We start from the raw sequence: 17,566 nt of genomic DNA on the forward strand, positions 1-17,566 counted from the left end.
AGGCAGGGGTGGGGCATGGTGTTAGCATGTTAGGTGGAAAGTGTTCCATGATGTGCTGTTCCCTCAGATGTCCATGTGTGTAGGCTGGGGGTCGGGGGAGGTGGGGGATGTTGCTTGCCATCTCCTCTTTTCCTGGAAAAGTCTCCTAAAGACGTCTGACCCTCCAGCACATGCTGAGATTAGGAAATGAACCTTCCTATATATCCCAACCATGTTTCAAACTGCTATTTCTATGCTGTATCTCTGCAGAGCTGTTTGTTGTCCTATCTTTTTAAGGACAGTAACTCAGTTTCTTCTTGCCCTCTGGCTCTCCCAGAGTGGAGCCTACTGAATTTTAAAGTTCCAGATGTTAATCTCCTATTGTAAGAGCTCACAAAATTTGTCCCCTTTGGTTTCTAAAACAACATGTTATAGGAATTCATCTTACCTGTGTGGGTTCCCCATGCCTGAGGTGCTTGGTGTGAGGGTTTGTTTCTCTCCTCTCTTCATACCTGTGGTGCCTCTTCCTCTGTGGACAGTCCTGTGGGTCCATTATCTTCCACTATGTCTCTACCCTTTCTACCCTCTTCAATGTGGCCTCTTCTCTTCATTTAGCTGTGGAGAGTCTGTTCTGCCAGTCTTCAGGTCATTTTCTGAGTTGTTTACACTGATGTGGATGTCATTTAATTGTATCCTTGTGATGAGGTGAGCTTAGGATCGTCCTACCCCACCATCTTCCCCAGAAGTCCCATTGGATCTTTGAAAATTAGCCTTGGTAATTATCATGGTTTGTAAGTTACCATCCAGTGATAGTACCATCTTTGTTTCATTTGTAATAGGAGTATAAAGTCCATCTTTTAGAATCATCTGGCTGGAACATGTCAAAACCTCCCATCTGTGACGGGTAGCCAGTATCATATGTATCATAAAGGGAAACATGTTCATGATTATTCCCTTTATTCCCATGTACTGATTCTTCAAATCTACTCATGTATATTTCAGTGAAGCATGATGTGGATAATAAATTTTGCATTCTGTATGCAAAACCAAGGAAGCCTATAAAAACTACACAAATATGTATTTAAGTTTTCTCAGCAATAGCCTATTAGACAATAAACAATATCTTGGTTACTTAAGGGATAATCTACTTGCTTTCCCAGTGGCACCATTTACATTTGTCCCTGAGCTGGATTAAAGGGTAATTATAAAAACTGTGGGCCCAAAACTATGAACCCTCCCTCAAAGCCAGTACTCCTCTATGGGCCAGCCAGAAAAGCTTCCAAACAATCTTCCTCAGTACCCACCATACATATGACCCCAGAATGGGTGGAATGTAATTGAAAAAAATCTGTCACCATCCCTATCATGTTGGTTTTCCCTAAAAAGCAGTGCCGTTAAAAAACAAACAGAACAACAAAACAAAAACAAAAACCAAAAAAAACAAATTGTATTTTCTCACCCTCACCTACATACTATGCCAGGTTTACTTTGGCTTTTAGGGGGAAATAGCCATATGTTTGAAAAAGCTATGATTGTTTTGTATGCTTGAGGCCCTTTTCATTAACCTCCAGGAAAAATGGTAAAGAGGGACAAGTAAAAATATACATAGACAAACCAACAGAATCATTAAGCCATCTTGATGAATGGATTTCTAGAGATTATTAACCTTTATGTTTATTAATAACCTCACATGATAGGATTGATAGTGATTGTTAAATAGAAAGTAAAGTAGCTTTAGGATGTCTAAGGCAGATCAAGGAAAATAAACACATACTACTTCTCTGTAATCATTCAGCACCTTGGTGAGCATCAGTGAGCTATTTCTGCAGCTTATCAGTAGGCTTCCACTCTGTTTAAGGCACATATTAGTCCTTAGAAGGGTTCCAAAGTTATTCCACAAATAACCCCTGCGTTAAAGGAGGTAATTTTAATGAGTCACAGAGTATTTTCACAAATGCTGCTATAAAAAGATAGTTGGGGGCACCTGGGTGGCTCAGTCGGATGGGCGTCCAACTTAGGCTCAGGTCATGATCTCCCAGTACGTGAGTTCTAGCCCCGTGTCGGGCTCTGTGCTGACAGCTTAGAGCCTGGAACCTGCTTCAGATTCTGTGTCTCCCCCTCTCTCTTTTCCCTTCCTCTGCCTGTGCACGCTCTCGCTCTCTCTCTTAAAAATAAATAAACCTTAAAAAAAGATTAATTGGAACTATTGATATCATTCATGGAAAATGTCTTTCCTCCAACATATTAAAATTCAGAAAGAATTTTCTTATTTCATAACATAAAAGAGTTACAGTGATAGCCATAAAATTAACAAAACCATGACTTTACACAGTCCATTGAAATGTTCTTATTCTGTCAATTTCATTGCAAACAAATCAGCGCATCAGAGTTTTCTAAAAAATGTCTGGCATGAATTTCATATGAAAGCCATGCTTTTGTAGAGCTGGATAAGAATATGGTAGATAACCATAAAAACTGCTTTTTATTCTCTGATTTCTTCCAAAACTCTCCTTCTAATGTAAAATTGATATAAATACCAATATTTATAAACTTCTGGCAGAAGAAGTTATAGAAGCAATTGCAAAGATCCGTGTTCATTGTTCACCTGGAAGTAATGTAACATTGTGTGTCAACTATACTCAAATAAAAAACAAAAATTTAAACAAAGAGAAGGAAGTTTATTTTTTTAATTTTAGTGTTCTTATTTTATTTTTGAGAGACAGAGGGAGAGAGAGACAGAGTGTGAGCATGGGAGGGGCAGAGAGGGAGACACAGAATCTGAAGCAGGCTCTAGGCTCCGAGCTGTCAGCACAGAGCCAGTGCAGGGCTCAAACTCATGAACTGTGAGATCATGACCTGAGCCGAAGTTGGACGCTTAACTGACTGAGCCACTGAGGTGCCCCAAGAGAAGGAAGTTTAACACACAGATCACTCCACTGTTGGCAACAACAAAGAGCCCTAGAGTGTAAATATCAGTGCAGGCAAAATTGAGCAAAGGGTTCAGATGACACATAGAGTGATCTGTGGTGTTAGGGCTACAGAAGGATAATTGGAAGCTGAAGAAGATCTGTATGGTTGCATGAAGAAAGCCTCCTACTCACACCACTCCCACAGCAGGCCACATACCTGCCAGGACATGATGGTTGTATAGTTCAAGGGCTTGCAGATGGCCACATAGCAGCCATAGGCCATCATACTAAGTAGGATGACCTCAGCAGCTCCAAAGACATGTTCTCCAAAGACTTAGGTCATGTACCCCTTGAATAGGATGGTCTTTTCATAGAGTGAATCTACAATCAGTTTAGGGGTGTTTATAGAGGAATAGCCAGCATCAATAAAAAAAGAGATAGGCCAGGAAAAGGTACATGGGAGACCCCACTGATGGGCTGGCAGTGATGGAGACCATAATGAGCATATTTCCTACCACAGAAATGATGTGAGTGACAGAAACTAGAACAAATATAATTTTCTTTAAGAAAAAAAAAATGTGGGGGCACCTGGCTGGTTCAGTCAGTGGAGCATGCAACTCTTGATCTTGGGGTTGTAAGTTCAAGCCCCACATTGGGTATAGAATTTACTTAAAAATAAAATCTTAAAAACAAACCCTATATCCATCGTAGTTACTCAATAAATATTTGTTAAATGACTAATGAAAAATGTATCAGGGGCACCTGGTTGGTTTGGACAGTTAAGCATCCCACTCTTGGTTTCAGCTCAGGTCATAATCTCATGGTTTGTGAGTTCAAGCCCCGCATCAGGCTCAGTGCAGAGTCTGCTTGGGATCCTCTCTCTCTGCCCCTCCCCTGCTCGCTCTCTCTCTCTCTCTCTCTCTCTCTCTCTCTCAAATAAACTTAAAAGATGTATTAAATAATTTTTGCTATTTTGAACAAGAATCAGTTAAATAGAGAGTAACACTGTTCTGAGGGTATATGTGACCACATCTAATGCAATGATTTTTGGTTTTTTAGGAGAAAACCCAGCAATGAAATTGAATTCCCTGAGAAGCTGGAAGAAATCAAGTTCACTGTAGCTGAAGATGAAGACCATGAAAAGCTCCAAGTTAAAATACAGGCTTTTGAAGACAAAATAAATGCTGAGAGCAATACTCCTAGCTCTATAAGAAGATATAGTTTGGGCCAATTTTCTAAGGAAGAAAGAAAAGACATTAGATTTAACAGGTATAAATTTTGCTTGGCTGTTTTTTTTTTAAAGTATGCACTTTGTGTTTGCTGTTAGTTTTGTTATCGCATTATCACAGGGTGTTTTTTTAAATATCTTTTACCTATAGCACCCAAAGTCCCGTCTTTTCATGAGTGAAATGGCATTCACAGTGCTTCTGTTATCCAAAGGAGCTTGCTATAAATACAGGGTCTCCTGGGTGGCTCAGTCAGTTGAGCAGCCAACCCAATTTCAGCTCAGGTCATGATCCCAGGGTCCTGGGCTTGATCCAGCATCAGGCATCAGGCTCCATGCTGAGTGTGGAATGGGCTTGGGATTCTCTCTCTCTCTCTCTCTCTCTCTCTCTCTCTCTCTGCCCCTCTACCCCATTCATGTGCTCTCTCAAAAAAAAAAAAAAAAAAAGAGAGAGAAAACAAATGGAAAACAAACCTGTGGCTTATTTTTTAAAAATACTTTTTAAACATAAATGTTATATTGAGAATGACTATCAGAAGCTTCTCTTGTTTTCTGATGAAAAAGCAGACTCCGAAGTAGAAAAAAAGAATACAAGTGTATAAGTCCACCATTTTCCAGTTAGTTTTGCCATGAAATTGATTTTTAAATCTTTGTTTTTGGAGGTGGCCTATATCTTCAAAGATTTGGCTTATTACATAACTTGTTGCTGGTCTATGTGTTTTATCAAATCTGTTTGTAGCACCAATTTATGGTCTCCCTTTCTAGAGGAAGTAACTTTTGCCCACTGTTATTATCCTTTCTTTTCCTTCTCAGTGGATGCTAGCTCAACTTCTTTGCCTGTCTTCGCTTTTTGTTTATATTGCAGGTCAAAGAGTTTGGCTTTGCACACTGTGCTAACAAAGAGCATGAGTTCAGATGATGGGGAAATTGTAGAGAGTGGAGACATGCCAGCTAGGATCATTCTTTCAGAAACAGATCCACTTAGCCAAGGAAACGACAAGTTGCCCTTTAAGGCAAACTCTGACAGATCACAGCTGAGAAATTCTTCAGTTTCACACCCAAGTATTATACATACAGAATCAGAGAATTTGCCAGAGACAGTTAAAGAAAACTGCCAGGAAGAAACTCCAGAAACAACTGCAAGTCCTGTAGAATACCAAGATAAGCTCTACTTGCACTTAAAGGAAAATTTCAGTAAAGTAAAGGCATATGCTGTGGAAATCGGAAAGAAGATTCCAATCCCTGATCAGTGTACCATTGAAGGTAAGTTCTTCGAACACCCTAAACTTGAGAAATTTCAACTATCACTGGGGAAGAAACAAAAAGGCTCAAATCATAAAAATTGCCATACCCTGGATTTTTTGTAAAATAGATCATTTGAAAACACCCTTAGGTTATTTTAATTGCTTTTTTTCCCCCCCAATAAGGTCAATCATCTTTTTGATTCCTATTTGAATCTACTTAGGTACACCTAAGCTCACCGACTCTGACTTTTTCAAACCTGAAATATATTGTTCCTGATTCCCTGTCCCTAGTGTTTAGGAAAATTCTGGAAGAGGTCTGTGTTTCCCAAAGCAGGCTCTCGGGTAGAGGTGCAGCCAGAGACATTTTTTTCATCCACATAATAATGCAAGGAAGCCATGTACAGCATTGAGCCCCAGGACATTTTTCTCCCATTCATTCAATAGCACTTATGAAGCAATTACCGTGCGCCAGGCACTGTACTAAAAATTCAGCTTTGTGTGAGATTCAGCTATGACCCAAACAGACACAGTCCCTGGCTTCTTGGAAATTATAGAAAGGAAAAAGTGAAATCATAGTCAGGAGATGATGTATGTCAGGAACCAGTAACAGTGTGAGCTAGTCAGAAAACAGAGAACAAAGTAAAAGATGTCAGGAACTGAGGCATCCCTTGGGTGCACAATTTAAGGAGGTGCCAAAAAAGCTCAGCAAAATTTTAAGTAAAGAAAGGATTAGTATGTCTTCCTAAGTCATATTGGAGCAGAGGCAAAAGGAATATGAAGTAATATTGATCATGTTTCCACTTACAATTTTGATATTTTGTTTATTATGAACTTTTTGTGTTAATTTTGATTTCTTAAAATATTACTTATTTTGACCACTAGATTTTCTGGTGCTTCTTAAATTTTGTGCCCTGGTACCGAAAAAGATGATAGGTTTGAGGCACAAGTGCTAAAATGGAAGAGTGCCCAGGGCAAGCTCATCCTTCTGGCAGTGGGTTGAACAGGTTTGGATATTTTGAAGGCACTATCAGGCTAATTAGATTTTTCCTGCGGTTCTTCTCACTTAACAGCCATGCTATTCCTTTCAGATTAAGACGAAGGTCCTGGACCACTTGTTGGGCATGACAGCTTTTCACAGGCGATGCCCACGTAGAAAAAGCTAGGCAGCACATCTTTCAGAAAGAAACACAGCTGAAGAATAATGAGTCCAATTCATATTCACCCACCCACTGTCATCCCCCTCAGGGGATGGTACTAGGAAGGTCCCATTTTCCATATTCTACTTTCTATCCCTTCTCCCACTCCAAATCAGAGGAAAGAATGTATTCTCATGCTAACAAAGGGAAAGGAATGTATTCTAATGCTCACAAGGACTTGGTAATGACAAATATTGTCTGTGTGTCTGTAGAATCTGACATTTTCAGAAGTGTTTACAATAATTTATTGATTAGGAGTCTTAAAACTTTTTTAAAGAGTGACAATAAAAGCGGTATTGCTCATATTCAATATAAGTTTTGGACAATTAAGTATAGTAGGACTTGAGAATAGGTAAAGTCAATAAAACTCAATTAACACAAACTTTTTATGATTTCCCATTTCACTAATATTCTATGTATTTAATGCACAGGTTGGAGAACTTAATAGAAATGAGGTTACATGAATTTCCCAGCTTAAAAAAGGAAACCTGTAGCAAATATAAAGTTAGACACATTTCCACCTGCCAGAATAGTTTTGTTTTTTAAGTTTAGGTTAAAGCATTGAAGCTTTAGAGTGAGTTTTAATCTTGTGAAAATGTAAGGCAGTCTCGCAGTTACTTCAAGCATCCAGTTGTTAAAAACCCATGTTATTTCTTATTGCCTTGAATTATTTGAGGACTTTGAGAGTTAACTAAGTGGCTTGGGTTTTTTTTCCAAAATATTGAAGGAATCCATCATCTTTACTAAAAACAAACAAGAATCAAAAGGTATTTTCTTTTGATGTTTCCTGCCAGGAATGACCTAGAACTGAGTATGTCTATTTTTTTTTTTAAGTTGACATTTTGGAATTTGTTCACATTTTTGTAACTTCCTGGAAGTTCCTGGAAAATTCCTTGCACAGAGATATGTGTGAGGGATTGAAGATTTATATGACTCACTGTAAATACATCCACTGAGAAAGGACTCGTACTGACTGCAGGGGACATGTTGTTACTATTCCAGGGATTGTGTAAACCATTCAGAAGAAAGCCAGCAGTCATCTGGCTGACACAGTTTTGCTTGCTGTCATGAGATCACTCAGCTCAGCAATATCACATTTCTTTTCTTAGAAATTTATTAAAGAAAGATTTAGGATTAGAAACTGTGTTATGTTTAATGTGTTGTGAGTGTAAAAGAGGCATATTTGGTCTTTCTTGCTGAATAATGCAAGGCAATCAAGAAGCAAAGGGAAGAAGCATAAAAACCACTTCTACAACAGGGAGAGTTAAAAAGATAAATAACCAGCAGGAAACAAGAACAACAACAACAAAGTGTTAAGAATAATTTTAGACAGATGTCATAATGTCTATAGTATAAGAAAATGATAAAACAACCTTTAAAGAAGTTCTTTTGGTATTGTTTTGAATCATATGAAAAAAAAAAAAAACAACTGATATCTGATTTCCTTACTCTGACCTGCAAAAACATCACTTTAATGTGGTTCAATCTAATACTTCAATAATAAACTGTGTTGAAAGAACAGGAACCTCACTAGTCACAGCACAACAGAATCCAGTATTAGGTGAGTCAAGGTCAGAGATACCATTCTTATCCATAGCCCACCATCTTATTATTGCATGATATTAATCACAGTGGGACAGGCAATGGAGTATAAATAGAGCAGCACAAATCTATCATCATGTCTGGAAAAATTGTCAAACCCCAGGTCTTATTGAGGTTGGGTCAGCAGTGTCATTTTGGATATGAAAGAGCCTGTTATTCCCAAGTCAGTAATTCTCTCCTTGGTCTTATAGGCCTCTAGTGTGGGTGCAGGTTAGCCAACCATGGAAAGTTATATATTCATATCCAGAGTGATGGTCTGACATCACTGACTGATTGTATTTATATACAAGACTGAAGGAATTTAGTTCATTAGCCAAAGGGTATTTTAAATATCTGAATCACTGGAATTCCTTTATGTGAACAAAAATAATTAGAGGTTAAAAGAATCCAGAAATGCATGATATTGAAATAAATCCTTCAAAATCTGGCCCATCACTGGTGTTCTATAAAGGATGATATAAAAGCTTACAAGAACCCATCAACGCTGCTTTGGTTTGCTTTGAAGTATTTCCTGATGGGGTGAAAATACATCCCATCTGTAAAGCATATCAGCAAGCCTGACTTGCAGAAAGCTAATTTTAAAGCTAGTAATGTCTTCCTTTCTCTAATAGACCGACATGAGTTGATTTTTCAACTTGAACAGATATAAGAATACAAAAAAATAAAAGTTTATTATAAAATCAAGAAGCAGCTGTTATTTCATAATTAATTACAAATAAAGATTTCTTATTGAAAGTTTGCATATAGTCAACTCCAACCTCATGTTGGCATGACCAAGGAGGCAAAGCCAACCCAGCCCTTACCTCTTTGTCCTTGGTTGGTCTAATCTGAGGGACGATGATAAAACCCATTCATTTAGTGGTTCTGGAGGAGGTTTCCTTCTTTTTTAAAATACATTGGTAATTGTGGGATTAGGATCATTTATCCCTGAGGAGAGTTGTGAGATTTGGAGACAGAGGAAAATCCTAAAGCTTTTCCACACAATTTCAGAGGGAGAAACAGCAAATAAGAAAATATTGCAAATTCCTTGGTGTCTTATTCATTGATATGGTCCACTTGGCCCCTGTTTGAAGGACAGTTTCCCCTAACAGTTTTCCTTGGTAGGGAAAACTTTTCTAGAGAATTTTTCTTGGTGCTTTGGACTTTATCTTAGATTACCTCTCTGCCAATTCCCATTTTTCCAGAGTGAACTTTAGTCAAAAGAAGATAGATATAATGGTGGCCAGATTCTCCTCTTAACCTTCTCCTGTCGCTCCTATCCTGGTTCCAGTCATCCTCAATGTCCCATGAGAAACATTTAAATAATATGGCTAGAGGAAGACCTTACAAATCCTTTTGAAAAATCCCCTCCAAACTCTTCTTTTGAGTTAACATCAGATTACTGTCCTTGTTCATCCCCAGTAGAGTAGCTGCAACACCCTGGCAGGCAACCACATCACTGGTAAAGATGTTATGCACTTAAATATACAACTTACTTGTTTGCAAAGTTCCACTAGAGAACATCACATAACTTCATTTCTCGTTAGTTATATTTTCAAAAGCTACTTCTAAAAAGAAGGAGGAGGAGAAGAAGGACAAGTTTTATTTTCTTTGAACATTCAAATAGATAAGGAAAAATGCCCTGGGGCACCTGGGTGGCTCAGTGGCTTAAGCTTCCGACTTCAGCTCAGGTCATCATATCACAGTTGGTGAGTTCAAGCCCCGCCTCGAGCTCTGGAGCCTGCTTCAGATTCTGTGTCTCCGTCTCTCTCTCTGCACTTCCCCGCTCACGCTGTCTCTCTCTCTCTCTCTCTCAAAAAAAAATAAACATTAGAAAAAAGAAAGAAAAATGCCTTAACCATGCTTTTGAACAAAAGGGTGTGCTGCTTATGTGCATGTTGGTTTACCTGATATATATCTATGAATGAGAAGTATCTTCAACTAGGAAACAGTACAAAGGAAAATTGGTAAGTATATGTACACTCAGACTATTTTGTATGGAAATCCAGGAGTGATTATCGGCCTGTATATCAAATGACTCGTCCAAACCCTTGAAATGGTCAGTTCCCCTAATATAGTGCCCACCTTGGATATGTCTCTAGTAGGTTTAAAAAGACCTTGCTAATAAATAAACAGAAGTAAAAGTAAATACATAATAGAGCAAAAATGCACAGGAGTGCATTTTGATATATCTCACCCAAAGGCAGCCACATTAAAAGAAGGAGGAAGTGGGGTGCCTGGGTGGCTCAGTCAGTTGAGCATCCGACTTCAGCTCAGGTCATTATCTCACGGTCCGTGAGTTCGAGCCCCGCGTCAGGCTCTGTGCTGACCACTCAGAGCCTGGAGCCTGTTTCAGATTCTGTGTCTCCCTCTCTCTCTGACCCTCCCCCATTCATGCTCTGTCTCTCTCTGTCTCAAAAATAAATAAACGTTAAAAAAAAATTAAAAAAAAAAAAGGAGGAAGGGAAGAAAGTGAAAGAGGAGGTGTCTTAGGTACAGAAGTAGTTGTTGTGAGAGATATAATATTCTCAGCTATATTCTTCTAAATGTATTACTTTTAAGATAGAAAGATATGGCATTATACTCTTATATCTGTAGTTAGTATTTCTTAATCTTTTTTTAGGGAAGCTCGTACTCGGAGATTATTAGTAGTAATCCCTTGTTGTCTGGGTGGTTGTCTTTACTCCAAAGCATACAGTGCTGTACAAAAAGGTCCTGAGCCACTGACTGTCAACAGCACAGGAGTACATTCCAATCCAGCTTGCCACAAACCAAATTTCAGGAAGTGAATGTTATTTTTCCGTTTGCTTCCATTATGAAACTGGCAGTATATGCCCTGTAGGGAAACAAAATGGTCCCTGGATATCATCAAATCTCACTTAAAAACTGAGCAAATCCATATTTCTGAGCTCTGTTGATGATGAAGAGCTGATAGCCAAGGAAACTGAAAAGAGTTTTGATATAATATAGGAAAAGGCAAAAAAAAATTAATTTCCTCTTGTTTGATCCACAACAACCATCAAACTTCAGATGATGGAGGATTTTAAAGTGTTTTTCCAAAAACGCAGGCAATTACATAATTGGCAACCAGGAGTCCAGGTATTGATAATTTGGAAGGTATTTATTTGTGTCACAGTCTATATTCATAGAGTTGTGTGTTTACAAACAGCAGATAAGTCTCTAAAGCAGACAGAATCTCATGTCATTTGTTGGAAGATCCATTTGGAGTAAGAGAAAAAGAACTATGTAAATGACACCAAATTCCTATGTTTCCTCTGCTCACATTTTTGCCCTGTCCATATTAGAGATCAGTAAGAAATCATAAAATGAATTTTTTTCTTTTTTTAAAAAAAGTTCAATGCACTTTTAAAAATAAATTGCTTTATGGGAACATCATTTTTCATGTGAAACATTCACATCAATTACCCAATAGCCATTAAAATATTATGCCACCATTAAAATAAGCCACAAATGTGGGAAGCATACCATTTCAGAAACTCAGAGTATGATTCTGTTTCTCATACCAAACATCCTCATTTCTAATAGCCTTTTCATATCAGCTTCTGTCATTTAGTAATATGCATTTATGCTTCCTTTATATCTTTTTTGTGGTTTGGTAGCTCATTTTTTTGCATAAGTAATATTCCAACGTTTGGATGTATTTACCATTGTAGAATCATAGAGAATAGCTTCACTGCTCTAAAAATCCTCTCTGCTCTGTCTATTCATCCTGATTCTTCCTTTTTCATTAATTCTACAAATATTTCTGAGTGCCTACTCACACCAGCATCCTTCTAGGAACTTGAGAAATGTCTGTGAACAAAACAGGCAAATATCCTTGGCTTCAAAGTGATAAATAAATAAAGTAGGGTGTTGGAAAGTGTTAAGTGCTACAGTCAAAGAAAATATAGAGCTGGCTAAGGAGAACAAGGACAGAAAAGGATTTACATATATGTATATGGAGAGGGAGGCACTTCTAGAAAGACACACATAAAACTATCACCACTACTTCTTTCTGAAGAATCAAATTGGGGTAGAGGTAGAGAAGAAGTGGAGGGTAAAGGCGAAACTTGCACATTTTTAAAGTACACATTTCTGCAAGGTTTGGAATTTTGTAATTCCAAAAACCCTGTATATTACAGGGTCATGGATTTTTAACCTGTACTGGTTAAAACTGTCAGGGGCCCCTCGAAAGGGTCCCAACCCCCCTCTTTCCTTCTTTCTTTGCCCTGCAAACAGAGCAACTGTGATATAGTTGATGTTATACAGGGACCTTCCTGATTGATATTTATTTATTTATTATTATTATTTTTTTTTAATTTTATTTTTGGGACAGAGAGAGACAGAGCATGAACTGGGGAGGGGCAGAGAGAGAGGGAGACACAGAATCGGAAACAGGCTCCAGGCTCCGAGCCATCAGCCCAGAGCCTGACGCGGGGCTCGAACTCACGGACTGCGAGATCGTGACCTGGCTGAAGTCGGACGCTTAACCGACTGTGCCACCCAGGCGCCCCCTGATTGATATTTAAACCAAGAATTCCACAGCTTAAGGAAACTTGAAAAGCACTCAGTTGGATCATTTTTAAGGTCCTTTAAAAGAATCTTGTGTGCTCTAAATTAATTAATTCTAAGTGTCTTATGTCAGAGCTAGAAAAATGTAAATGTTTGTTATTTGGCCAAGTTTTTCATCGGCCTCAAGTTTATTGTTAATTTTATATCTCCAGTGTAAACCTAAAAAAAAAACAAAAAACAAAAACTTCTCTTTCATGTTAATTTCCAGTCCTTTTTTTCCAGACATCTGTATCCATCAACTTACAATAGTTTATTGGGAGAAAATAGACCAGATTGTTCAATACTTTTGAAGCTTGTCACACTGTCTACCTGGATTTATTGATATCTATCAAACAGCAAATGACCAGCCATGATAAGCAAATCAATGCATTGTGCCTGTATCGACTGGTCTATTTTTTTTTTTTTTTTTTTTTTTTTTACTTTTTTCTATTTTAATTCCAATATACTTAACATACAGTGTTATATTCATTTCAGATGTACAATATGCTGATTCAGCAGTTCCATACATCATCCAGTGCTCATCACAAATGCACTCCTTAATCCCCATCACCTATTTCACCCATCTCCCCACCCCCTCCCCTCATGTAACCATCAGTTTGTTCTCTATAGTTAAAGAATCTGTTTCTTAGTTTGTCTCTATTTTTTTTCTCATTTGCTTTGTTTTTTAAATTCCACATATGAGTGAAATAATATGGTATTTGTCTTTCTCTGACTGACTTAATTTGCTTAGCAATATACACATATGTGTACGTATGTATGTATGTATGTATACCACTTGATCCATTCATCAATTGATGGACACTTGGGCTGCTTCCATAATTTAGCTATTGTAAATAATGCTGCTATAGTCATAGGGATGCGTTTATCCCTTTGAATCAGGCCTTTCGTGTTGTGGGTGTAAATACACAGTAGGGCCATTGCTGAATCATAGGGTAGTTCTGTTTTTAACACTTTGAGGAAACTCCATCTGTTTTCCAGAGTGGTTGCACCACTTTGCATTCCCACCAACAGTGCACGAGTGTTCCTTTTTCTCCACATCCTTGCCAACACTTGTTGTTTCCCGTGTTTTTGATTTTAGCCATTCTGACAGTGTGAGGTGGTATCTCCTTATAGTTTTGATTTGCATTTCCCTGATGATGAGTGATGTTGAGCATCTTTTCGTGTGTCTGTGTGACATCTGGATGTCTTTTTTGGATAAATGTCTATTCATGTCTTCTGTCCATTTTTTAATTGGATTATTTGTTTTTGGGGTGTTGACGTGTAAGTTCTTTATATATATGTTCAATATGGAGCCTTTATAAGATAAGTCATTTGCAAATATCTTCTTTTATTCAGTAGTTGCCTTTTAGTTTTGTTGATTGTTTCCTTGGCTGTGCAGAGGCTTTTTATTTTGATGTAGTCCCAAAAGTTTATTTTTGCTTTTGTTTCCCTTGCCTTAGGAGACATATCTAGAAAAATGTTGCTACAGCCAATGTCAGAGACATTACTGCCTGTGTTCTCTTCTAGGATCTTTATGGCTTCAGATCTCACATTTAGGTCTTTAATACATTTTGAATTTATTTTTGTGTATGGTGTAAGAAAGTGGTTCAGTTTCATTCTTTTGTAGGTAGCTGACCAGTTTTCCCAACACCATTTGTTCAAGAGGCTGTCTTTTTCTCATTGGATATTCTTTTCTACTTAGTGAAAGATTAATTGATCATATAATTGTGAGGTTATTTCTGGGCTTTTATTTTGTCCTATTGATCTATGTATCTATTTTTGTGCCAGTACCATACTGTTTTGATTGCTACAGCTTTGTAATATAACTTGAAATCTGGAAATGTGAGGTTTCGAGTTTTGCTTTTCTTTCTCAAAATTGCTTTGGTTATTCACGGTCTTTTGTGGTTCCATACCAATTTTAGGATTGTTTGTTCTGGTTCTGTGAAACATGCTGTTGGTATTTTGAAAGGAATTGTGTTAAATGTGTAGATTGTTTGGGGTAGTATAGACATTCTAATAATATTTGTTCTTCCAATTCATGAGTATGGAATGTCTTTCCATTTGTGTCATCTTCAATTACTTTCATCAAGTAATTTCAGAATACAGGTCTTTCACCTCTTTGGTTAGATTTATTCCTAGGTATCTTACTGTTTTTGGTGCAACTGTAAATGGAATTGTTTTCTTAATTTCTTTCTGTTGCTGCATTATTAGTGTATAGAAATGCGACAGATTTCTGCACATTGATTTTGTATCCTACAACTTCACTGAATTCATTTATCAGTTCTAGCAGTTTTTGGTGGAATATTTTGTGTTTTCTATATATAGTATCATGTCATCTGCAAATAGTGAATGTTTTACTTCTTTCTTACCAATGTGGATGACTTTTATTTCTTTTTGTTGTCCGATTGTCTAGGACTTCTAGTACTATGTTGAATAAAAATGGTGAGAGAGGACATCCTTATCTTATTCCTGGTCTTGGGAGAAAAGCTCTCAGTTTCCCCCCATTGAGTATGATGTTTGCTGTGGGTTTTTCACATGTGGCCTTTATTATGTTGAGGTATGTTCCCTCTAAACCTACTGTGTGGAGGAATTTTACCATGAATGGATGTTGTACTTAGTCAAATGCTTTTTTTTTCTGCATCTATTGAAATGGTCATATGGTTTTTATTCATTCTCTTACTGATGTGACATATCATGTTGACTGATTTGCAAATATTGAGCCACCCTTGTATACCAGGAATAAATCCCACATGATCATGGTGAGTGATTTTTTTTAATTTACTTTAATGTTTATATATTTTTGAGAAAGTGTGCAAACAGGGGAGGGGCAGAGATAATGGGAGACACAGAATCCAAAGCAGGTCCAGGCTCTGAGCTGTCAGCACAGAGCCCAACACAGGTATTAAACCCATGAGCCGTGAGATCATGACCTGAGCTGAAGTCCGGCACTTAACTGACTAAGCTACCCAGGTGCCCCTGGTGAATGATGTTTTTTAATGTAATGTTGGATTTGGTTTGCTAGTATTTTGCTGAGAATTTTTGCATCTCTGTTCATGAGAGATATTTGCCTGAAGTTCTCTTTTTGTTGTTGTGTCCTTATCTGGTTTTGGAATCAGGGTAATAATGACCTCCTGGAATGAATTTGGAAAATTTCCTTCTTCTATTTTTTGGAATAGTTTGAAAAGAATAGGTACGAACTCATCTTTAAATGTTTGGTAGAATTCACCTGTGATGTCATTTTGTTCTGGACTTTTGTTTGTTAGGAGTTTTTTGATTACTGATACAATCTCCTTGCTGGTAATCAGTCTGTTAAAATTTTCTATTTCTTCCTGCTTTAATTTTGGTAGGTTGTATGTTTCTAAGAATTTATCCATTTCTTCTAGGTTGTCTAATTTTGTAGGCATATAGTTTTTCATGATATTCTCTTCAATTTGTATTTCTGAGGTGTTGGTTGTTATTTCTCCTTCATTTGTGATTTTTATTTGAGTCCTTTCTCTCCCTCTCTCTTTGATAAGTCTAGCTAAGTTTATGAATTCAGTTGATCTTTTCAAAGAACCAGCTCCTGGTTTCATTGATCTATTATTTTTTTTAGTTTTTATAGCATTTATTTCTACTCTAATCTTTATTATTTCCTTCCTTATACTGGTTTGGGGGTTTGTTTGTTCTTCTTTATCTAGCTCCTTTAGGGGTATGAGTAGCTTGTTCATTTGAGTTTTTCTTGCTTCTTGAGGTAGGCCTGTATTGCCACAAACTTCCCTCTTAGAACAGCTTTTGCTTTTGCAAAGATTTTAGACCATTGTGTTTTTATTTTCATTTGTCTCCATATTTTTAAAATTTTCTTGTTGAATTCTTGGTTGATTCCTTCATTGTTTAGGAGCATGTTATTTAACCTCCATGTATTTGTATTATTTCCAGATTTTTTTCTTGTTGATTTCTAGTTTCATACTGTTATTTTCAGAAAAGAGGTATGTATGATTGCAATCTATTTGAATTTGTTGAGGCTTCTTTTGTGGCCTAATATATGATCTTCTGGAGAATGTCCCCTGTGCATTTGAAAAGAATGTGTGTTCTGCTGCTTTAGGATGGAATATTCTGAATATATCAGTTAGATCCATCTGGTCCAATGTGTCATTCAAAGCCACTGTTTCCTTGTTGGTTTCCTGTTAGTTTGATCTGCCCATCAATGTAAGTGGGGTGTTAAAGTCACCTACTATTATTGTATTACAATTGCTGATTTCCTTTATGTTTGTTATTAGCTGCTCTATGTGTTTGGGTTCTTTAATGTTGGGGACATAAATATTTACAATTGTTATATCTTCTTGTTGGACTATTCCCTATGATTATATAGTGTGCTTCTTTATCTCTTGTTACAGCCTTTGTTTTAAAGTCTAGTTTTGTCTGATATCAACATTGCTACTCCAGCTTTGTTTTCACTTCCATTTGCATGATGAATAGTTCTTTATCCCCTCACTTTCAATCTGCAAGTATCTTTCGGTTTGAAATTAGTCTCTTGTAGGCAGCAGATAGATAGGTCTTGCTTTTTTATCCACTCTGTCACCCTATGTCTTTTAGTTGGACAAGTCCTCAAGTCCTGGCCCTTCCTACCCTCTTTGATGTGGCCTCTTCTCTGCATTTAGTTGTGGAGTTTGTTTGGGTCCTTTTCTGGGTTGTTTGCTCTGGTTCAAGTTTTATCTAGTTGAATCTGTGGGATGAGTGAGTCTAGGGTCCTTCTACTCTACCATCTTCCCCAGAAATCCCCTGGGTTGTCTATTTTTATTGAAATTCTTTGGTTTACCTTATTTAAAGGAAACCAATCTTATTTCAAATCATATATGAAGGAACCTATGAAAATATAAATTAGAGGAGGTGATTCATTTAATG

The 17,566-nt window shown here is 37.3% G+C and overlaps 1 protein-coding gene across 5 annotated transcripts in view; it reads left to right on the forward strand.

Annotated features, from left to right (window-relative positions):
• The window catches only part of VEPH1 (ventricular zone expressed PH domain containing 1), a 242,852-nt gene that overhangs the window by 120,117 nt on the left and 105,169 nt on the right, over positions 1-17,566 (forward strand). For 4 of the 5 annotated variants that reach the window (XM_049628640.1, XM_049628639.1, XM_049628641.1 and 1 more), the window contains exons 7-8: positions 3,948-4,157; positions 4,979-5,376. In XM_049628640.1, the coding sequence (XP_049484597.1) occupies positions 3,948-4,157; positions 4,979-5,376 (608 nt within the window). Of the gene's footprint in view, positions 1-3,947; positions 4,158-4,978; positions 5,377-17,566 lie in introns of those variants that run through there. The other variant, XM_049628644.1, reaches the window with a different exon arrangement.

Source organism: Panthera uncia, chromosome C2 (genome assembly GCF_023721935.1).
Source record: "Panthera uncia isolate 11264 chromosome C2, Puncia_PCG_1.0, whole genome shotgun sequence".
NCBI classification, from domain to species: Eukaryota; Metazoa; Chordata; class Mammalia; order Carnivora; family Felidae; genus Panthera; species Panthera uncia.